At 38.5% G+C, this 24,034-nt stretch overlaps 1 protein-coding gene across 1 annotated transcript; it reads right to left on the bottom strand.

Annotated features, from left to right (window-relative positions):
* LOC136875797 (serine-rich adhesin for platelets) lies at positions 1-24,034 on the bottom strand. The gene is made up of 2 exons (XM_067149400.2): positions 20,420-24,034; positions 1-940 (listed from the first exon to the last, which is right to left on the bottom strand). The coding sequence occupies exons 1-2, from the start codon at positions 23,983-23,985 to the stop codon at positions 523-525; spliced, it is 3,984 nt and encodes a 1,327-aa protein (XP_067005501.2). The 5' UTR covers positions 23,986-24,034; the 3' UTR covers positions 1-522.

Genomic DNA, 24,034 nt, shown 5'->3' with positions numbered 1-24,034 from the left:
ACAAGTCATAAGTTTTGAAGTACTTTAAACAATGCTGCCTACATTTAATTTGTTGACACTTTGATAAGCCAAAATCAATGAGACATGACACTATGACAACATTACAAAGTTCTTTCTATTGAGAAAAACAGCACATACAAACTTTCATTTCCATACTAAGTTACAGTTTTACAAAAAGCTAACATCAGCAAGTAATTTACAGTATTAAATTTACACATCTTCACAATGGGTATCATATTCTGGCACATGAAATTCATTGTGACACAATACTTATGGAAGTTAGCCAGCAAAATAGAAAAACATTCCATAACACATTGATCTAAAGTATTTCGTTTTTTGAGCTGTTTTCAGAATTCCACTCATGTTAGTTCATTTTTATCCCATAGGAAATATTACAAAGCTGTGTACAATTACCATAACATAATAATACACGGAAAACAGTCAATACTAACAAAAGCAAAGTATGTACACACATGGTAACCATGTGACCACGAAGATCAAAACACTAAGTACTGACACAATCTACTTCACCGTCTTGTTAGAAGGTTTTGTGTCTCTTCCATGGAATCGTTTCATATGCACCAGAAATTTTGGTTTAGAATGAAAACTGGTCCTGCACACTTCACATTTAAGAATCCATGGAAGACATTCACTTGATTTCATATGCACAAGATTTACATGAGTTTTCAAATCTTCTTCCTGTGTAAAGGTAGCACTACAGTTTTCACAAGATAACTGGTCTTCATTCAAGTGACCATTCATATGGACATCGGCACTTTCGTTGCCAGAAACCCTCTCTTCACAATCCGAGTCCTTGATTATGGAGTCACTATCCACTGTCTCCCGACTGGATTTATCACAGACTTCACTCGTAACTGGGCAAGTTAACGTACGTTCCTTCCCGAGCAACAGCTGACTACCAGGAAGATCATTTATCTCCCTGTAAAGTAAAAAATAAATTATCAGTTTGGTTTATGAACTAAACAATGGCCACAATAAAAAAAAAAAAAAAAAACAACAACATATATCCTCAGCCTCTGACTGAAGGGTAGGTATTGATAAATCAGTTCAATATTCTGCTCAATATGTCCTGCTCTTTTATAATCTGATAATGTCTGGCATCTCAGTTATTTATTTTCACCAACTGCCTCAGATCCTCTCTTCCCCATCCAGTTCCTAATACACTTGACCTCTCCCACAATCCATTACACATATTACATTTATATATACTGTAAAACTAATCTTACCGATTCCTTAAAAGCGACAATATTAAATTTTGAAATTTCTAAAAATGCTATGGGTACGATGAAATAAACGGACGAAGACATCAGTGCTTTTCTCTTCATTGGCAAATCACATACGATATATCAAACCTGGTCAACATGTAAACTGAAGCACTGTTTTTTTTATCAATTACTGAACGAGAATTATTCAAACTCCGAGAGGTGTCTGTTAGTGACATGACCGTTTTGATTCCTACCTGCCAAAATAATTTTCAACTGATGAATTACTAATCTTCTACAAAACAATTTTGATTACTTCCCAGTTGCAAGAACACAAGTACCATGAATTTGAATTTAAATTCAGTGACTTCAAATAATAAAATATTTATTTCCCAATCAGACAGAGACAAGAAACATCACAGGGAAATTACTATGATCTCTACGGATAATGCATTCTTTGAGAATGAGAAAACTCTGTGGTGTGGTCTGTTCTTACAGGTCTGGTCATTAAGAGAAGAATTTTGGAAATATGATTCCCAAGAAAAATACAATAAGCTTACAAAATTAAATTCTGAGTTCATGTTTTGTGAACCTGTATTTTAATACAGTATAACACAAATAATCCAAGCTCTGATTAATCGAGGTGCAGTTTTATTCAAGCCATATCTGTAACTCTATAACACTGCATTACTTTTTAATGCAGTCGTGAAGTTTTGTTGTGAATAGTGTGTCACACGCATATTCATTTAAAGTTGCCAACACTGAACAACTGGTATAATATTAGTGTCTTGTTGAATTTTAAAATATTAAATACAAAGAAACAACTTCCAAGAAGAGATTTTAATCCTAAAACTTTTAAATATCATATTAAATCCATAACTGGTTCAATAGAAGGCAATTTGGTTTTAGGAAAGGTTATTCCACTGAAGCTCAACTTGTAGGATTTCATTAAGATATAGCAGATATCTTGGATTCTGGAGGTCAAATGGACTGTATTGTGATTGACCTGTCTAAAGCATTTGATAGGGTGGATCATGGGAGACTACTGGCAAAAATGAGTGCAATTAGACTAGACAAAAGACTAACGGAATGGGTTGCTATATTTCTAGAAAACAGATCTCAGAGAATTAGAGTAGGTGAAGCTTTATCTGATCCTGTAATAATTAAGAGGGGAATTCCTCAAGGCAGTATTATCGGACCTTTATGTTTTCTTATATATATAAATGATATGAGTAAAGGAGTGGAATCAGAGGTAAGGCTTTTTGCGGATGATGTTATTCTCTATAGAGTGATAAATAAGTTACAAGATTGTGAGCAACTGCAACGTGACCTCGAAAATGTTGTGACATGGACAGCAGGCAATGGGTGAGATGGATAGCAGGCAATGGTATGTTGATAAACGGGGTTAAAAGTGAGGTTGTGAGTTTCACAAATAGGAAAAGTCCTCTCAGTTTTAATTACTGCGTTGATGGGGTGAAAGTTCCTTTTGGGGATCATTGTAAGTATCTAGGTGTTAATATAAGGAAAGATCTTCATTGGGGTAATCACATAAATGGGATTGTAAATAAAGGGTACAGATCTCTGCACATGGTTATGAGAGTATTTAGGGGTTGTAGTAAGGATGTAAAGGAGAGGGCATATAAGTCTCTGGTAAGACCCCAACTAGAGTATGGTTCCAGTGTATGCGACCCTCACCAGGATTACCTGATTCAAGAACTGGAAAAAATCCAAAGAAAAGCAGCTCGATTTGTTCTGGGTGATTTCCGACAAAAGAGTAGCGTTACAAAAATGTTGCAAAGTTTGGGTTGGGAAGAATTGAGAGAAAGAAGAAGAGCTGCTCGACTAAGTGGTATGTTCCGAGCTGTCAGGGGAGAGATGGCGTGGAATGACATTAGTAGACGAATAAGTTTGAGTGGCGTTTACAAAAGTAGGAAAGATCACAATATGAAGATAAAGTTGGAATTCAAGAGGACAAACTGGGGCAAATATTCATTTATAGGAAGGGGAGTTAGGGATTGGAATAACTTACCAAGGGAGACGTTCAATAAATTTCCAATTTCTTTGAAATCATTTAGGAAAAGGCTAGGAAAGCAACAGATAGAGAATCTGCCACCTGGGCGACTGCCCTAAATGCAGATCAATATTGATTGATTGAAATCATCTTTGATGAACTGAAATACCTACCATTAGTGTAAGACGTACTGTGCAAACAAGAACTGTCCATTAAAAAGCAGAACAAGGAAGACAATAGTGTTATATATAGTGTTTCTAACTTTTAAATGATTTTAGAGTGTTTATTTGTTATTTAATTTGGAATATATATCTTGCACAAGCTGAAGATGTCTCCAATGAGGGACAAAACATGTACTTTTAATATAAATTAGTTGAAAAATGAATTTCTTTTAAAGATCATACAATATCTGGTATTAAAAAGGGCAGACTCTACTCAATTACTGATTCGAGTATTTACGTCAATACGGATGTTAAAAATGAATAAATGTAATACAGATCAACTGTCGACAAGGCACTAACTCGATCCCTGAGCCATTCTTAGTTTATCAATTGTCTTTGTTTTAGGGATGGAATACAATTTCTTGAAGTATGTAGATTGCACTGTCTTGCAAGGTAATGAAACATCATTTTTTTAATCTTGCTGTAGAATAGTGCCTGTCATTGACTCCACTCATATCCCAATTGTCAAAGGGCTGTCACATACATCAACTGGAAGGTTTCTACAGAGTTTGCAACAAAGTCTGTATACCCCTTCTCATTATTCGTTTCTATTGTCAGATACCCGTTGTTATCGATTTTGTTCGTTGACAGCAGTTGGTGCCAAGATATTGAAATAATGGCTGGTACAAGTGATTATACGATTGTGGAACATTTGATGGCCGCTGTGTGGATTCATGGGCATAATATTAGTGGCAAATCAATTAAAAATATGAGGGACAATTTCGTTGTGCAGTTTGTGAAGGCAGCACTGACAAAGATGATGTTGTTAGCACGGGAAAAGAAAGCCTTTTTAACGGGCAGTGTTCGCGACGTGCCGAGAAGTGGAAGACCATCAATCAGACTTGAACTTTGTGCTGACGTGGAGAAATCTATCGAACCATCTCCGGTCAAATCCATACAGAAATGTGTGTCAGAGTTAGGGATACCAGAATCAACCATGAGGAAACACATCAAAGTGGATCTGAAAATGAGGTGATGGCGTCCATTGAGTATTAATAAATTATCAGATGATAATTTGGAGAGACGTATTGATGCTTGTGGTTGGATACTGCAACAATCCAAACAATGGCTCAGAAGGCAGTAGTCATGTTCAGTGACGAACGTGCGATTTATCGCAGCTCCCTTAGTCGCAATGTTTATTTTTGGGGAAAAGACAATCCAAATTTTTTCAAGAAATCAAGCAAAACCCACCTCAAGCCATGATCTGGGCCAGAATGACACAAACATATCTGTCTGGCCCATATTTTTTTGATCGTTCTGTTAATCAGAACAGTTACTGGCTCATCCCGCAGCTGCAAAATGAGGGAATCTTAGACATCGTTTGGTTTTAACACGATGGGGTGCTGGTTCACCGCGCAGTGGCTGTTCGACAATGACTGAACGTAGTCTTTGGGAATCGCTGGATTGGTGAAGGATCGGACAACGATCCAGCTCCTCTTCCATGGCCACCGAGGAACCCTGATCTAACAACATCTGAGAACGCACTCTGGGTTTACATCAAGAAACAGGTGAGGAAGTAGCGGTATGTTGGAATTGATGACCTGAAAAATGCGGTGCGCGAAGCTTTCCAGACAGTGACCCCAAGGATGTTGCTTAATATGAGCATCAGAACATGGCGGTATATTCAGCTGTGTCCATGGAGGGACACATACAGATTTTTTAAATTCTTAAGATGTAAGAAGAAATAAACAATGCATATATGTACTTTTATATCATGTCAGTTTGAGTTTAATTTACTTTAATATAGGGGTATACAGACTTTGTGCACACCCTGTGCTGTTATTTACTGCAACTAAACAACAGAGATACTACAAAGTTTTCTTTGTTTGCTAGCAGCTTACCATTACATTAACTTGGATAGATTTTCAGAGACAATGAGATAAGAAAAGGCTAGAACTGGGAAAAAAGCAGTCATGGCCTCAACTAAGGTACAGCCCCAGAATTTTAGATGAGGAAACCACAGAATACCATCTTCAGGGCTGCCAACAGTGGGATTTGAAATCTCCACCTCTCATATAGAAGCTTAAAATTACACACCTTGTACTGCACAGTAAAGCTGATCGTTTACAAATAAGTTTTATTCTGCATTGCTGGTGCTACTTACACTCACCCTAATAACAACATAATCAACAAAACATCCTCGTAATGGTGGCATGTCTATGTTGTACACTTTGTTCTCAACAGTATCATGAGATTTCAGAGGAAACTAACTTCTCTTCTGTGGACAAGGTATATGCATGTTTAGCCATGTTGTATAATTGCAAGTCAGGTGACAGGCCAAATTCAGATTTTAAAATTCCTTGACATTTTCCATATTTCCCCCTCATACACAAGGACTAAAAAATAAAATTAGTTTCCAGCTATGACAATAATTTTCAAATACTTTTTGAAAAACTTAATATCCTTGAATTTAGTCTAATTACATTAATTTTAAGATAAACAACTGAATACCATTACTGCTTCAGAGAGGACATTTCTTCATCTGTAGCCACCACACTACTGAGTTTCTGCCATCACCCTTTTGTTCTTTTCTTCTAATTCTTTCAGCAACAAATCAGCCTTTCTCTTGTATTTTCTTTTTGGGAGGCATCTTCAATTTCTGATGCTTCACGTTTCTCCTTTAGATTTTGAATATACAAAGCATGAGCATTCCATACAGCACGGAGCATGTTCTTATTAACGAACATCTTTTCAACTCTACCGAGGTTTGAAATAGCATCATATATTCTTTTTGTGCTACAAAGGATTCCTGTAGGATATTCTCTACTATAATTTCTTTATTTACAGAAAAAAATGTGTTCAAGGAAAGCATTTCTATGAAACAACATCAGGATTATTTTCAGAAATGAATCCAAGTTTTCCGTTTTCAAATTTACTGTTGGGAAAAGAGTGCAGAGCCAAAAGTGATCTAAACTCTCATCTTTTGAAGACAAAGAATTCACTACTTTTTTGAAGGTATCATTCTCACAAACAGAAATGAACTCCCTTTGTATACGATCGGCTTAATTACCAGAAATCCATTTGTTTCATCAAAGGTATTTAAAGCTGTTTGCTACTTAGAGATAGCGGTTGCCTGGCTACACTTGGATTGAAACAAGAAATTCCTTTAGTCAGTTTATATACCAGAGGTGGTCGTTCCATAACTTCTTGCACAAATACATTCTATGTCAAACACTAATATATCTCCACCATTTAATCCAGGAGTGCCACGAAGTGCTAATCTAGCAGCATAGCCTATGTCAACTTCAGATGCAGGCACAAGATTTTCATTACTGTCTGAATTAATTTTGAGGATATTTTCTGAAGACTGCAATGACTCAGACTTAAAACCCTGTCATTACATTTTTCATTGTTGCCACGAGAGATTCATACAGGAGTGGTGCAAACTGAAGAAACTGGAATGAATGTTTTCCAAATTCTTACATTTGTCATCAACAGTTGGTTCATTCTACGCTATGCCATACTTCTATAACGTGTGCATACAGTCTCACATCATCCTCTGCCTTTCTTCACATACTTTCTTTTCATTCTTCAGCTCTTTTCTATACTATCATGGTGTCTTTCGCTGCATTTTATTTTATTAGTTTCTATTCATTTCTTCTACCACATTTGTCCTGATTCGTCTGATGTACTCCTAATTTTCTTTACCATCAGAACTGATGAATGAGTTCTCTCATCCGATTCTAGAAAGTGTTTTTAAACAGCATGTCTTACATATCATAAGATACGTAGCAGCTGCTAATGGGATAAAAAGAAAACACACAAGAAACTGCAAAAACCATAAACATATACATATTAAAAATTCAGGTAAGTTAGAGAGTAAGATGATATTCAGAACTAAGACCAGAACCCTTAGCAGAATTCAGCTTGGAGAAAATCATTCACCATACTGACATGTGTAACTGGTTGTCTCGTTGTGATAGTGAAGTCACAGGAAGTACATTAAGGTGGTGGTGGTGGTGGTGATTACAAGTACAACTGGGCAACCATCACTTTGAATAATGCAGGTATTGTCCAAGAAAGACAAGGGCCACCAAGGGTGGGAAGATGAAAGACCTCCACACATAATACCGCCGGGGTTAGAAAAGAACAAGAGTTGACCAAAAGAGGTCAGATAGGATAGACTAAAGTGAGGAGCCTGGCACGAGTAAGGGAAAGCAATGCCAGGACTCAGCTAAGGGCAAATTTTAGTTATCTCTTACAACAGGCAGGGTATACCGTGGATGTATTCTACCCCCACCCATAGGGGAAGGAGCAGATTAATCTGTTCTGCTGTATACTGTAGTCTATTGTACCTACAGTTTACACACTCAAATACAGTATGGCCCGGTTTCTTCAACGAATGTTAAGTGTTAACTCTGCTGTTAAGGGGACTTAACTCATAATTTAACAAAATGGTCGTCTCACCAAGAATTGTTAACTCTAACAAATTAACAACGGCTAAAATTTCAAAATGGAGGAATGTACAAGACGTAAGCTTGAAGCTTTACTGCTGTATGAAAACTTTATAAACTGAAGAAGACAAAGGACGACTCATACTAAGAAATAACGACTTTTTGGAGTTGTCAGAAGAAATATTTCTAATTACCAAAGCCATAATGAACGAGGTACTAGACGATATTGAAAACAGGTTAGAGTTTCCAACAGTGAGGACAAATATCATGAGGCACGATCTGCTTCGGACCACATGGAGGTGATAGAACACAAATGCGAACACATTTTACTCAAACTTGTCAGGTCCACAACCTAATAATTTCCGAAAAATTTACGAATCGCCGATTCTAATGCAACGTGTATATACTTGAAGAGTTGCACCCCCAATAAGTGAAGCAGTGACTGATTGATCATCGTACTTGTCTTCCAACCGCGACTACAAGAGTTTGAGTCCCGCCATAGACATACATTTTTTTATACAAATTAAATCATTATTTCAGGGAATGTAAAGGTAAAAATGCAAATAAAATGAATAATCAAATTGCAGTGGAACTTTATTTTCTACCTCAAAGTAATATATAGGAAAGAGATCCAGCAGTAACTGTGAGAATGTTTAGGACTATATTAATTTCAGGTAGAAAATAAAGTGTACTGCAATTTGCGTAATATTTGTGCTCCAATTTTTATCTTAACGTTCCCTCAAATATTAATTTCCTCTTCTTCTTCTTCTTCATCTGTTTACCTTCCAGGGTCGGACTCAAGGGCAGTGTCCTGGAGCTTCAGACTCTGGGTCGGGGATACAAATGTGGAGGATGACCAGTACCTTGTTCAGGCGGTCTCACCTGCTATGCTGAACAGGAGCCTTGCGAGCGGATGGGAAGACTGGAAGGGATAGACAAGGAAGAGGGAAGTAAGCGGTCGTGGCCTTAAGTTAGGAGGAGAAGTGGGAAACCATGGAAAACCACTTCCAGGATGGCTGAGGTGGGAATCGAACCCACCTCTACTCAGTTGACCTTCCAGCTCTCGTACCACTTTGTAAATTTCATGGCATAGCCGGGAGTCAAACCCAGGCCTCCAGGGGTGGCAGCTAATCACACTAACCACTACACCGCAGTGGCGGACATATTAATTTATTTTGTGCAACAATTATAGCTGCGATGAAACTCAAACTCATGTCTACGAGGTTCGGAGACAAGTACGGTGACCACCACTTCGTACCAAGCTGATGTAACTCCTTGCATTGGAATCGGGGATACATCAATTTTTCAGAAGTTATTAGGTTGCGGACCTGACATGTTTAAGATGTGTTCGCCTTTTAGTGTTCTACCACCTCCACTTTGTCCAAAGCGGATTCTGTGTAATGACAACTGACCTCATTTTTTAGAAAACAAAAGCGTATTGACAAACCCTTATAGACGAGTTACCGTCGAGTGTCTCCCCACAGATACATTGAAGCTCGGTGAAATCGGTTGACCACAAGGTCTGGCCTCTACTTGTTAGATATTATGCTTGAGACACTTTTCATGTAATTGTAGGCGACTATGTTTAGGAGTGCATGAAAAAGTGTGTAGAATCCTGCAAAGAATTCCTGCTGCCACTGCAGCATTAACGAGACATTAGATTACTTTCCCCGCAATAAAAGAATGCCCGAAAATCATTTAAAACATATCAATTATCACATTTTCTCGGTGATAAGACTATAAGTATAGCCTTTAAGAATAGGATATATTGAATGTTGTGATATAACAGTCCGTTCTATTCATTTTTTAAGGACATTTGCATAATTTTTAATTAAAACTATAACAACATTTGTCTCTCATTCATCATAATAATGCTTTTGTTGCCTCTTACTTGACATGTTTACGTCTTATCGGTCTTCGCTAACCATAACCTATAATAATCTCAACCATGTGTCTGTGTGACAAAATGCTAATTCAACACACCACTAGGAGTGCTTTATGTAAAGAAACAAAACACGTTCAATGCCAAAAGCATTCAGAAATCTAACAGAAATGTGTTCATTTGTCTTTAACAATTGTTTCATAACAAATGTCGGAAATGTGTTCGTGAAACAGGGCGCTTTTAAACAAAGTGTTAAATTAATAACAATTGTTAGTTAACATTTGCTAAGTAAAATTTAACATAGAGTTGAAGAAACCGGACCTATGTGTCTAAACCTTGTCCCGTTTCTCTAGGGGGGTGGGTACGGAGTGAGATGAATCTTTGTAGACTTTTTACGACTGGATGCCTTTCCTGATGTCATCCTCATTGGAGGAGATGACAAGATGAAATGAAAGACGTGATATAAGATAGTAAGAAGGGAGAGAGTAAAACCCTGTGCCAGCATAGCCTACTCCTGTTGAAATGAAATGGCGTACGGCTTTTAGTGCTGGGTGTGTCCGAGGACAAGTTCGGCTCGCCAGATGCTGGTTTTTAGATTCGACTCCCGTAGGCGACCTGCGCGTCGTGATGAGGATGAAATGATGATGTAGACGACACAAACATCCAGTCCCCGTGTCAGCGAAATAAACCAATTATGGTTAAAATTCCCGACCCCGCCGGGAATCGCACCCGGGACTCCTGTGACTGAAGGGCAGCGCGCTAACCATTTAGCCATGGAGCCGGATGCCTACTCCTATTGAATAGCTCCAAGGGGTCTGCTCAAGGTTTAACATTCTCATCTGACAGAAATCTCCAACAAAAGCGTCACATACCCTCACTTCATATGCACACTGTGGAATGGTTTGGAATTAATTCCAGGCTTTTTGGCATTCAATCACCTTCACTGCTGGCTAACATTCTGATGGTGAAGTTTCTTTTACCAATGGGACTCGACCCAGATAATCACGGTGTCAGACCATAATAGACTTCACACTTTAATGTTCATGGCCAACAGGTAGATTTACAAACTCGCTAAATTCCACAGTATATTACACTACCTAATCAAAATTTCCCAATTTATTGGTGTTGGCATTTAATACAGTTTTGGCCTGGTTTTACTGCCAGACGCCCTTCCTGACACAAACACATTCACTATTGCATGTTTTTTTTTTGTGGTGGTTGGTAGTGTGATGTGTTGTGTATAGATGAGGAGAAGTGTACTAGGGCCAACACGAAAACGCAATCCCCAAGCCAGAGGAATTGACCAGTATCCCGACCATTCAGCCAGGTACACAACATATGAGAGCACAAAACAGGTTTTGCATTTGCGAACCACTCAACAGATATAGAACATTCAAAACAAGCTCAGAGATTCTGATCAGCCATTAAGAACCTGCTGTTAGCACAAAAATACAACATGAATAAAAAGTCATCGTTGGGTTTAGTTCCTTGATTTTATCAGACCCAATGTCATTCTATGACAATAAGAGTCTATAAATTGGTGAAAAGTAGTGAAAACCAAAAAAGTAAAATAAAAAAAGTTACTAGCATGACTTCTGAATGTTTAAAATATTCGACATTTCCAGGAGTAATCTAACTGAATGTAATTGACAATGCAATCTCTTGATAAAACCCTTCATCTCTTGATAAAACAGTTATTACTTATTTTACAACATGTTGCTTAATAAACATCTGAGGTGCCAATCTTTGAAGTGGATTATCAGTAATCTCCCTCCGCCCCTGAGAACGCTCCTTCCTCCTCGATAATGCCACCCCTTTTGCCCTTCCCTCTAGCAATCTATTCTACATAATAACACTTGCACACAACCTGTGAGTTCTGTGAAAACATTTCTTGTAGCAGCTGCTTTTCAGTGTAGTTTTCCTTGAAGCATCCTTCCCACTGTGATGCCGTTTTCGTCTTCTGAACCATAAGCGATTGCAGTGCAGATGTGCTTAATGCAGGCCTGACTTCTTTCTCAATCTTTCTGTCAACTGTCAGGTACACTTAACACAGCAAATACAACATTACTGAAGGATTGTTGTGGAGAAGAGCAGCGTCTGAGTTCCTTCATTCACAATGAATTTTACAAGGTTTATGGGTAGCAAAAGGAAGTCACAATCGAATAAGTATCGTTGCCAACTCGCAAGCATTGAAATGAGAACTCGAAGCTTGAAAGGATTGAACATTTTTCGTTTTTTCCCGTAGAAAATTATTTTTTGTGATAATGTCAGTTTTGCAAGTGATAAATATCATTATTGAACCGTATTGAAGATACTATATGTAGGATGCTAAATAGTTTGTTATGTCACCTATTCAATACATTAGAAATTTTAAACATTTAGGAATTTATCATTATTTCCTTATGAGACATGTTTCACCCTTCTTTGAAGGCATCATCAGTCATAGTACTACCTCAAGGCATAAATCAGGTACCTGATTTGTAATTAAATTGTAAATACTAAGATATAATATTGACATATTAGTGGGATAGTCATTAATTCCGTAATCGTGAAGTGAAATCCGTAATAATTGGCACCTCTGAAACATACATCTCCATCATATACTCTTACGCTATGCCTTTCACTATTCAGCCTGCAAGTCTCTGTGAATGTATTCAGTCTGCAAGTCTCTGTGAATGAAGTGCTTCCACTATCCTCTATTTGTTGCAAGCTCTGACCTCAATCGGTTCCACATATCTTACCCTTAAATCATTAAAAAACATGTCTAACCATTGTTGTCTTCTCGTCGTCCTCTTAAAACCATTATCCATTTTCCTCTTACCAAAACAATTATTCAGTTAAGTACCCTATATTCTTCGAATTACCTCTTATGACCACATCACTGAAGATAGTTATACACACAGATTCATCAAGTTCATTTGTTTTATATTTTAACTGTGAATGTCCTCTTGCCATTATTCTCACCTGCTTGTACAAGCAATCTTTCTTTCTACTTTCATGTTTGTTACTTCCAGTTTTTTAATAAGATATCATGAGTCCATTCAGCTTTCATTCCCATACAGCACGGCCTCTCAAGAGTGCATGCACCGGTGCATAAGATGACTTGGCTAGGTTGACCCAAAGTACAGATCCCCCACTCCTCGATTTTGAGCAATATCTCTGTCTCTCTCCTTCCCTACGTGTCTATCCCTCTCGGCCTCTTTCCCCACTTCCTCACTGGCTCTACAGTGCTCCACCACCCGAGCCAAGAGCAGCTGACCTTAGCTGAGTTACCTTGAGACAAAACGCTGGTCCGAACTGAGCCGAGTTGGACCAATGCATGGCGCACAGAACCTCTGCGCCTCAGTTTGCACCCATCAGATTTTGAGAGTTTCAGAGGCCCTGCCATACAGCAAAGTCAGTCTCATCCCTCACATGCCACATCCAGTCCCACTGTCCTCCTTCCATAAGCCCCATTAATATCACTAGCATTTTGTTCACAAAGTTGTTTCCAAGGGAGCACAAGTGGACTGCCTAGCCTTTGTAGACAACATAGCCAAAGTAATTGCAATATAAATGGTCTGTAACTGGACAATATAAAATTTCCAGCTAATTCATTCTTGGTTGCCAGCTTTTCACCCCAGTGTGCCGATTTGGGCTCATCAGTTGGTAACTAAGCACACCTACCAAGACGCATGGCTAGTGCATAAAATGGATGCTACTACGTAGGCTACTTGGAGCCACAGGCAGTGCCAATGCACTATGAGAGACTTAGTCTCTTTTACAAAAACTGATGCCTGCTAGGCCATCAGATGATATAGATATTGATTCCCTGTGGTAACTGGTATCTATATCATAGCCATAGTAAGTGAGACAAAAGATGCAAAGAAACAACTCAACAACATGACCAATATAGCCAGAAGGATAAGGCTGCAGATCACCTGTGCAAAGACTAAGACTCTGAACACCACCTGTGATTGGAAAACACCAGAAGGCACCGTGCAAAAGGTAGAAATGTTTAAGTACCTTGGAGAATATGTGACAGGAAGGAACAGGAACCGTGATGGGATAAAACAGAGGGTGAATAAGATGAGGACTACCTACCTTGCAACCAAAGAAGTGTACAATAAAAGACACATCAAAAAGACAAAGTTCAGGCACTATGAGGCAACAAAGAGGAGGGTAGTACTGTACGTGGCTGAGATGACACTAGGAAGGATGGGGCGGTGCAACTGGAGAAAGAAGGAAAAAATTCTGAGAAAGATACTGGGACCAAAAAGAGATGGTGAAAGATGGGAACGAAGATCAAGGGACGAACTGTACCAAAATATGAGGACAATCTCAGAAGAAATTAGACTGAAAATGGAGAGAATGACTTCAAGAGTATTATTATTATTATTATTATTATTTTTTCCTAGTTGTTTTACGTCGCACCGACACAGATAGGTCTTACGGCGACGATGGGACAGGAAAGGGCTAGGAGTGGGAAGGAAGCGGCCGTGGCCTTAATTAAGGTACAGCCCCAGCATTTGCCTGGTGTGAAAATGGGAAACCACGGAAAACCATTTTCAGGGCTGTCGACAGTGGGGTTCGAACCTACTATCTCCCGAATACTGGATACTGGCCGCACTTAAGCGACTGCAGCTATCGAGCTCTATTTTACATAGTATACTAGTGTTATAGTTAAAATGCATATTCAATTTTACAATGAAAATTAATTCATGTATCTAATTGCCAGAAAATTAAGTGGATGACGTTAGTAAAATATTTTTAACAGCATGGCTTCTTAAACAAATGATATAGAAGTTTTGATAATTCAATGTTGCAATAATTTAAATGAGAGTTCAAGTCATGTCTCCTTCTTTCAAATGCAGCAGCACATTCAAACAGTAGGTGGTCCACTGTTTGCGAGGATCCACAGACACACATGTAGCCATCAGGACGATTGATTCCAAATCGATGAAAATAATAACCCAATTTGCCATGACCAGTCAACAACTGAGTTATTTCAAAGCTTGGCATCAACACGTTACTTTGCAGGCGGTTAAAAACCCCAGGAAAGAATATTTTACTGGTGACTTGGCCTCTAGTGGAAGAAGTTCAAATGTTGTTCCATTGATGGATTACTTGCTTGACGTTTTTAGCGTAGCTAGGTGACGTTTTTTCATAAGTAATTTCTAAATTAGATGTAGCCGCTGCTTTTGCCAGATCAGCTTTCTCGTTTCCAGATATTCCACAATGACCGTAAATCCAGTCAAAGCAGATGTATGGGAGACAATGGGTAGGACAAGAAGAAGGACGGGAACTAAGTGGCTATTACAATGTGTTCTCACTTGTAAAGTGAAGTGAGTGGACCATTAAATCTAATACTAGTAGGAATGGGACAAATGGTTACTTTCCAGTATCATGTTCCTGTGTATCCGTTACACTGTAGTATTAGGTTGGAGTATTAGGATATAAAAGTAACATAATACAAGTTGCAGGTCAACGTTTGGAAGGAACATTCCTTATACCTGCTGTCTCTTGTAGCCCCTAACCGCAACTTAATAAGTATTTATAAATAGCAATACTATATCTTCATCTCGCTTTCTTCTCTCCCACTGTCTCTTTCGCTACCTCGTCACTCACATTCTTAACTATTCCCGGAAAAATGTCTGCAATGAACCATTTACATTCCGAGAACTAATACTTCGAAACCTTCATGTATAAGAAGTGCCGTGGCTGCTATGTGCATTCATAGATGTCCAAGGATCTGTAATTAAACAGACATTAGGACCATACTTTATAAAATATGTTGTTGAACGAGTGTCATATACACTTCAGATGCCACCGCAATGGATCATGAGAAAACAGCCCTACCAGCCAAGACGTAAGCAGAGTTTAATCCAGTACTTTATTTTATTTGTTATTTTACGTTGAACCAACACAGACTGATCTTACGGTGACCATGGGATAGGATAGAACAGGACTAGGTCGGAATCAACCGTGGCCTTAATTGAGGAACAGTCCCAGAATTTGCTTGATGTGAAAACAGGAAACCACCGAAAACCATCTTGAAGACTGCCGGCAGTGGGGTTCGAATCCACCATTTCCCGAATACAAGCTAACAGCTACGTAACACAAACCGTGTAGCGAATTCACCCCGTAAATCCAGTATAAAAGGCTCCAAAATCGCCTTTTGTCATTTACAGAAGGTTGTGGATATGCAGTAAACAACAGTGTGAGTGGCTTGTCCAGCGTCTTTTCTTTCTGTATATCACTCCTCCTCTTTTGTACTGTTAACACATTGGAGACAGCCATATTTGAATGTGCTATCCGCCAAAAATCGCAGTACTTTTAATGGTTTGTGAAAATTTTTCAATGCTAGGGTAAGCCATGATTAAAACAACTTTTGGAAAGCATAGAAAGATCACACTTTCTTCTACACAAAAATGAGTTTTAATTATCATAATAGTGCAGCAATTTTAAAATATAAATTTATAAAAATAATATGTTTTACAAACGAAAAAAAATCTGACGCAGCTATGGATGCCAGTTCGGTTAATATTTCGAAATTTGACTTTGTGGGCACATCTACTGAAACACACTAATGCAGATTCTAACCTAATTAGTCGATTGCCACCGGTATTCTGGTTTACAACAAGGAATTTGCATTCCCACTGTTCTTTGTTTGACAACGGTGTTGCATCGAGTTGCTGCAGGTACACGGGAAACACCCACACTTTTAGGAAGCGGTATAAAATAGTATTACAGAACCCACTTCAAGGAAGCGATGTAAAACTACGTTACACTTCACACCAATTTGAAATGAGCTCATTTTCTACATTTACTAACCTGAAGCGCCAGAATCATGTTTACTTAGTGTGTAATTGTTATCCTCATCCTCATTTTCAGAAATCGTGTCTTCCATAAGAACATCCATTATGGATTCGTTGTCGAAATTTCGTACACTTGAATTAGATATGCTAAATATTCACAAGAATTACGCAAACAAGCCTGTCTCTCGAACACACACTCTTCCCGACCGCATGTACCGTAAATACTTTCCCTCCCATTTCACAGCTGAGAGTCAGTGATGACGCAGCCTTAGGTTATGTAGGAACGTGGCTGTGTTATCAATGCCTTGAAAGAAGAGCTCTCGACTTATACTCATAACTAGTATATTTTATGCTTATAGAAGCATTCAGCAGTATCTTATTGAAGTCACAGCTCGCTGAGACGGCAAATACAATTTTTTAGCTACAGTGAAATCATGCCCATAGATTCTCCGAGCTCCGTCAGCAGCAATGAATTAGCGCGCCCGTAGTTTCTACGAGCAGCGTCTCCAATGTGTTAAAAATTATGATAGCAGTTTTTGCTGCACTGCCTCACAGGTTGCAGTCGACGACAAAACTTCAGGATGCACAGATTCACATGATGGGCCTTGCGATAGCTTTTGATGACCTGATATTTGAGTACCATGTACATTATCAGAACTATATGAACCAGTAGAATTTTTAATTTAAAAAATTAAAAAAACATTTCAACGCATTTCTAAGAAACAGTTTTCCTGTTTTTGCCCACATAAATCGTATCGGATGTAAATAACATCCACTCACTCATTGTCCAGAACACGGAGTGAAACTCGAGATGCAAAATGGGAAGACCACGCGTAACTGTTCAGAGGAACTACGCTACTGTATGTATCATTACCTGTAAGCCTAATACAAAGCACTTTGAATAACTAGAGAATATCTGTAACCAACCAGCAAGTAACAGGATAGGAATATCAGTACTGCCACTAAACTGTTACAAAAGTATTGCTCGTGCCTGCGCAGCAGTGCACGCTTAAAGCAAGCTGCTATGCTTCCTAATACCCGTTAGCCAATCAGAAACTCCCTACCCTTCCTTTGGTTTCGCTGAGACAGTTACTTTTATATTAGGGTCTCCGGAGGAACATAATATTTCTGGAACAGCTTACTTATAGATTAGGATACAGTATCATGTTACGATATGTAACTCCCATCTCTAAATACTAGTTTTTAATCAAGCTGTCTAGCAGGTATCCCACCTCCAGATATTCGCCGTGAGTGTGCATCCAGACTGGAGAAATCTAAAGCACTGAACCTGACGACCCATACTTATATGGGTACCAACCAGCAACCCAACGGCTCAAGTCAAGGAAAAGCTTTCTCCATACAACTGAAAGCCTCACTGAACAACCATTGAATTTCAGAGTGAATTCATGGCATTCCAGATCCAGCCACCTTGCAGGATGGATGACGCCTTCCGAAAGACTTCCTTCAGGCCACGAGGAAAGCTGATCAACATGGAAGACGCTCACTGTGTTCAGGAGTTGAAAGAACAAAGACCAACATGAGAAAGTGGGGTTTTGTCTGTGACTCCACTCTTCTTGTTTGTAACTTGTGTCCAACTACTTGCTCTCTCCAGAATGTGATCGATGCTACCAAGGAAGCATGTGAATTAGCCACATATTGGTCACACCACATTTAATTAAATTTGTATTTATGTAGAGCTTAATCACATCATCACCTGCCATCATCAGAAATAATTAATGTCTATATTACCAGATTTGTTATTGTCCTGATATTATTGTAAGATATAATGTATGTTTCTGACATGATTAAATAAATAAATACGGATCTATATGATGAAGTTTGTAAATTGCAACAACTAAGTGGCTTGTTGAACTCCGGAAGGACTGGAGTGAGATGGGGATCAAGGTGGGACAGAGAAGTGAAGAAATAAATATACCGTATTTACTCGTGTATTAGACCCCCCCGGCTTTTTGAGACCAAGAGAATGGAAAAAAATAAATCTTGCATATTAGACCCCGTAACGAAATTCAGCTGAGACCAATAAACGATTCCACTTCGTAGCGGGTACTACAAGCTGTACTGCAGCTCTGATGACGTCGTACAAATGTGTGTACAAGTTTGCGCACATTTTCTTGAGCCCTCAGCTGCCTTTTGCCAGATCGGCACAATCGGAGCTGACAGCTTTATCTGCGACAGCCACTACAGCAGTACGGTACAAGCATCACAGAATATTGTCCGAGTTCGTAGGTGGATTAGCGTAAACGGAGAAATAGGCCTACTACTTTTTTATTCTCGACTTTCCAACTACAGACTATCACAGTACGTGTGTCTGTCTCTTGGAAAATTGCCAACATGTCAGAAAATACGGTGGCGAGTATTCCTCCGTAGACTCGCAATAGGCCATCAGTGAATGAATTGAGACTTAAAATGTCCCGTAAAAGCTGATATAATCAGTACTTGTGATGCAAATGGCGGTTTATGAAAATATGCTTTGAATTCTTAACCTTATATATGTCAATATGACGAACTTTGTTACTGTTGGTTCCATTGCCGGCTGGTTGGCCTCCCTGCAGGAAGAGAGGCGGAAGTGAAACTCTCCACTCACCGCAGCTTTCTACACTGAGAGAGCTCAAGGTTCGTCCGTCCGACCCGCCCGATTCAAGCTCACACCAAAATCGTGTGATACGTCTGTCTTATAGTTAAGAGATGTCTATTTCCGTAGCTTTAGCACTATTAGCTGCCGATACGGTTTGCGATCTTGAACATTTTCATCAGTAATTTGTGTTTTTTAAATTGTTATATTACTTCTAGTCTTCATCTCTCTAGGATAGCGTAGTTCACAGCATTAGTGCAATAACGTAGTTTTTTATGCGTTTAATAGTTTATTGTAGCTGTAGTTTTATTGATATTTGTGTGTTGATTAGTGTATCTAGTTCTGTGTGTACCATGTCTCGTTTATTCCGGGAAATACACGTGGCAAGAAAGTTACTTGAGTCTCGGATCAGTGGAGTGTTTCTTTTGTACACCATAACCTCCCTTAACTGTAAGTACCGTAATTTGTTATTTCCTCACTCTCTTTTATTCTTGTATTCTCATTTTAGTGCCGGATGTTGTTAGTAAGTGTATATTTTGTGAATTTATTTTACCTCATGAATAATTATCTTTTGGAGTACAGTATTACATTTTATGCGGGCTGTGCGCCGCGGTCGTATTGCATCAGCTGAGCGTTGGTAACGTAGGTACGACGATGCTCGCGTGTTTCCCGAACTATCAAATACAACTGACAGTGACAAATGACTGGCCATTAAGTTCTTTTTCATTATTTTGTGTTAATATTGCTTAATACGGTAGATAAAAGTGATTGATTATATTTAAAATATATGTAGGCCTAAAAGTCATGTTCACCATTGTCTTTTTAAATTTATAAATTTTCGAACGAAAATAGCCAGTAAAACGCAGAATACATTCATAAGTTTATTAAAGAATAGTGTAGAATGTTTACGTGTACAATTTATAGCCTAGAAGTCATGTGTTCACTGCACGAAATTTGACGTTATCGCATATTGGACCCCCCTTCGCATTTTTTTACTGTAAAAGTGGAAAAAAAAGGGGTCTAATATGCGAGTAAATACGGTACATCAACCAAAATGCCACAGCTCAATAACAGAGAAAGGTACAGGAATAGGATAGAGAAGCACCAATGGGGGAGACAAGAAATGATGTTGAAAATATTGGGTGAAGAGCGGGAGAGAGGATGAAGAGGTTCTGGGAGTAGAAGAAGAAAACCCAAACCATGACAAAGCTGCCCGTGGTCCTACAGAGGAGGAGACAAAGAAGGTTCATTGTAAACCCAAAATAACATTAACTAGATCCAGTTAAAACGATAATTACCTTGTTGGATGTATCCTACTTGCTTCTTTTCCTTCATCTACCTCACTTGAACTTGTGAACATTACATCTGGATGTGGGCTTCGCACAAATATCTTTGCTTCTTTGTCTGGTGTTAGATTACTCTCATCCAAGAGTTTACGCTTCAGTGAACGACGTGCAATGGGTGGTGTCCTCATCATTTCAGAATCCATTACCTTGCATGTAAGAGCTGATAGCCTGGTTTGATCATCCATACTTTTTGTAATCTCATTAGAAACATCATCTGATGGAGGAATTTTCAGAGGAACTTGCAAAGCACTAATCGTTGAGTCCAGTTTTGGTGAGGCATTAATTTGACCAGTTTTATTGTCATCTTTATTGGGGCAGACTAAGTTGAATATTCGAGACGCTCTAGTAGTTCGACTATTGCCTGTAATAGGGGATAACTTTTGGAGAGGAGAATTATCTCTCTCTCGCCTAACAGAAGATGCCTCCATATTTCTTGGAGATTCTGCTTCTCGTTTAGTAAAGGATGTTTCTATATTTTTCCTGGTAAGAGGAGAAATCACTAGATTACATATTCGCGAAGCCCTACTGTAGCTTCCTTCACTAACTTTTGTTGGCAACTTTGACATTTCATGTTTAATGTTGCTCTCTTCTTCAGCATGTGTTCGATTCAATTCTGAATCAGCAGTGGGATCAGAATTTGGAACCAATTTACATTCATTTTGTACTTCTGCATCTTCCTCAAGATTCTGGACATCAGATGGCTCATCATTTTCACAAACAGAAGTCTCTTCACTTGAATCTGACATTACATCTGGAATATTAAACCTCACTGATTTCCGTTTGCTCCTCTCCTTATTTTTCCCCCTTGAGATAATTGACTGAATGGGAGATTCTTGTTTAGTAACTTCATTCACTTTTGGTAGAGTTGAGGAAGATGAAGAATGTGGCCCACTCGACGAGGCAGCATTCATGGCTAGCAAATTATCTGAATTGGCTACGCCTGTACACTTGTTATTTTCTGATGTTCCGCTTTTAGTCAAAAGCTCCTCGGTATTTTCCAGACTTTCTTCCTTGTTTGTGCTTTTATCCTGGCCACCATCTTCATTAAGGCTACCATCCTTGGTACATTCTGCAGATATTTTACTTTGTGGCTCTTGAACAGGCGATGTTACTAGCTGTAGGATTCGAGTTGCTCTGCTTAATCTTCCTTCTGTTTGTGGAGAAGTTTTGCATGTTCCATCACGTTTAGCAGATGATGGAGATGACGATTCTGATACTGAAGGTGATACATCCAGTTTTCTTGCTGGGCTACTATGTTGCTCTCTAGACATGGTTTCATCACGTGAATTATTACTTTCATCCTGAAGTGTACTACTGGAGACAGAATTAGTTACTGGCAGCAATTTACGAGGAGACATAACTAGCCTACAGATTCTAGATGCTCGACTCAGTTTGCCTCCGTCTATCGGGAGAACTGCTGGATTATTATTCAAAGCTTTCTGCATATCATAACTACGGTTAGTTTCTTCTAGAATATTAGACTTGCTCAGTTTATCAGGAGACGATTTCAAAAATGAAGCATCACAATCTGAACCTTTCATAATATTTCTTCTCGAGGCTGGATGGTTTGCATCACTTGTAATAATGCTCACTGATTCATTATCATTGGATTTAAGAGATTCTTCAGGGAAATCAAAACTAACATACTTTTTCTTTCCCTTTGGCTTATTCTTCCCTTTAAGGGAACTTGGAGATACAAAGACTGTGGCTGGTGGCATGCTGGCTGTTGCACACACAGTAGGACTCAAAGCTAATTTCTGGCAAGAATTCTCATTTTTACCTTCTTTGACATCTGCAGACCTACTTTCTGCTTCGTTATCCTTCTCATGATGCTTATCTTCTGAATGTAATTTTTGGTCAGAAATATCATTTCCATTTGCTTTGATATCTGTAGACCTACTGTCTGCTTTATCATCCTTTTCCTGACTTGTATCTTCCGGATGTAATTTCTGATCAGAAATATCATTTCCATTTGCTTTGATATCTGTAGACCTACTGTCTGCTTTATCATCCTTTTCCTGACTTGTATCTTCCGGATGTAATTTCTGATCAGAAATATCATTTCCACTTGCGTTGATATCTGTAGACCTACTGTCTGCTTTATCATCCTTTTCCTGACTTGTATCTTCCGGATGTAATTTCTGATCAGAAATATCATTTCCATTTGCTTTGATATCTGTAGACCTACTTTCTGCTTTATCATCCTTTTCCTGACTTGTATCTTCCGGATGTAATTTCTGATCAGAAATATCATTTCCATTTGCTTTGATATCTATAGACCTACTTTCTGCTTTATCATCCTTTTCCTGACATTTATCTTCTGTATGTAATTTCTGGTCAGAAATATAATTTTTATTTGCTTTCATATCTGTAGACCTAATTTCTTCATCATCCTTTGTCTGACACTTAACTACTGAACATGTTGTACCACTTTCATTCATTTCCACAACAGGAGAATCTGTAGACGTTCCCAGCTGAACAAATGAAATATCACTACTGCTAAAGATTTTAATCTCCTTATCAGTTGGTATTATCAGTGATTGGGGTGTACAAATGACATTCTTTTCAATTTTAGATATTAAATTAGTGTTACTGTGTACTTCATCTTCAATATCATTAACCAGATCAATCACAACTGGTTTTATTAAATGTTGGTCTTTGCTACCCTTATCATCATGATCACTGGTACATGCAACAACTTCTTTGCCTAGAATATTAGTTTTTAAAGATAACTTTGATGCTAGCTCAACAGTAGCCTTCAATTCCTCTTGTAGCTTATTTTCCATACACAAAGCATTCAGAACTAGGCCACACTTATCTTTGTTGAACAATTTTACTTTCTTTCTTATTTTAACTCCGGAGGATTTTGCCACTTTGCCTTTTTTAACCGATCTTGTCAACCTAAAATTATTCTGTTTGTCAAGCTTGTTTTTCATTCCACTCTGGATCTCAGCTGCGATAACTGGTGCCACACCTGAATTTAAAAATGAGTCAGACCTGTATTTTTCTGGTATCCTCCTCTGTCTTAACCTTCTAATTCCTGGAGGAGAACTTACAACTTTTGGACAAGATTTTGTTCTGGATGAAGTTTTTTTAACATCATGCTCAGTTGCAGTTTCTCCACTCGTTAAGTGATTCTTCACAACATGTTCAGCTACAGTTCCTCTGCTTCTATAATAGTGATCTTCCTCACAAGGAATGACAGTTGTAGCTTCAGAACTTGACTCGTTTATAGAAGAACCTAAAGTGTCTTCTGAAATTAATTTCGTGGAGATGATTGTGTTCTTTACTTCACTATTCTTCTTCTGAGAAATATTTACTGAAAGAGTTTTGCCAAGTTTTGTAGAGATAACTGTGTTCTTTATCCCACTATTTTCTTTTTGAGAAATATTTACTGAAAGAGATTGATGAACTTCACTGCTCTTGTCTGGAAGGGAATTAGAAGTGTCACACATTTCATTGGGTTTTACAGAAGCAGTATCCTCTTCTGGGAAGGACTTGGAAGAACTCCCCTTCATAACTTTGTCAATCTCAGTGTTTGAAGATAACTTCACATTAAAATCTGAA

The sequence above is a fragment of the Anabrus simplex genome, chromosome 6 (assembly GCF_040414725.1).
Source record: "Anabrus simplex isolate iqAnaSimp1 chromosome 6, ASM4041472v1, whole genome shotgun sequence".
Classification (NCBI taxonomy): domain Eukaryota; kingdom Metazoa; phylum Arthropoda; class Insecta; order Orthoptera; family Tettigoniidae; genus Anabrus; species Anabrus simplex.
The sequence above is the reverse complement of the archived record's forward strand: the minus strand, read 5'-3'. Positions and strand labels throughout refer to the sequence as shown.

Excerpts from the sequence above, each read along its gene's own strand:
- LOC136875797 (XM_067149400.2), bottom strand. The coding sequence starts at position 23,985 with ATGAAGGGGAGTTCTTCCAAGTCCTTCCCAGAAGAGGATACTGCTTCT. Across the intron at positions 941-20,419 it reads AGTAGGATACATCCAACAAG|GGAGATAAATGATCTTCCTG; the intron begins GTAATTATCGTT and ends TTTACTTTACAG.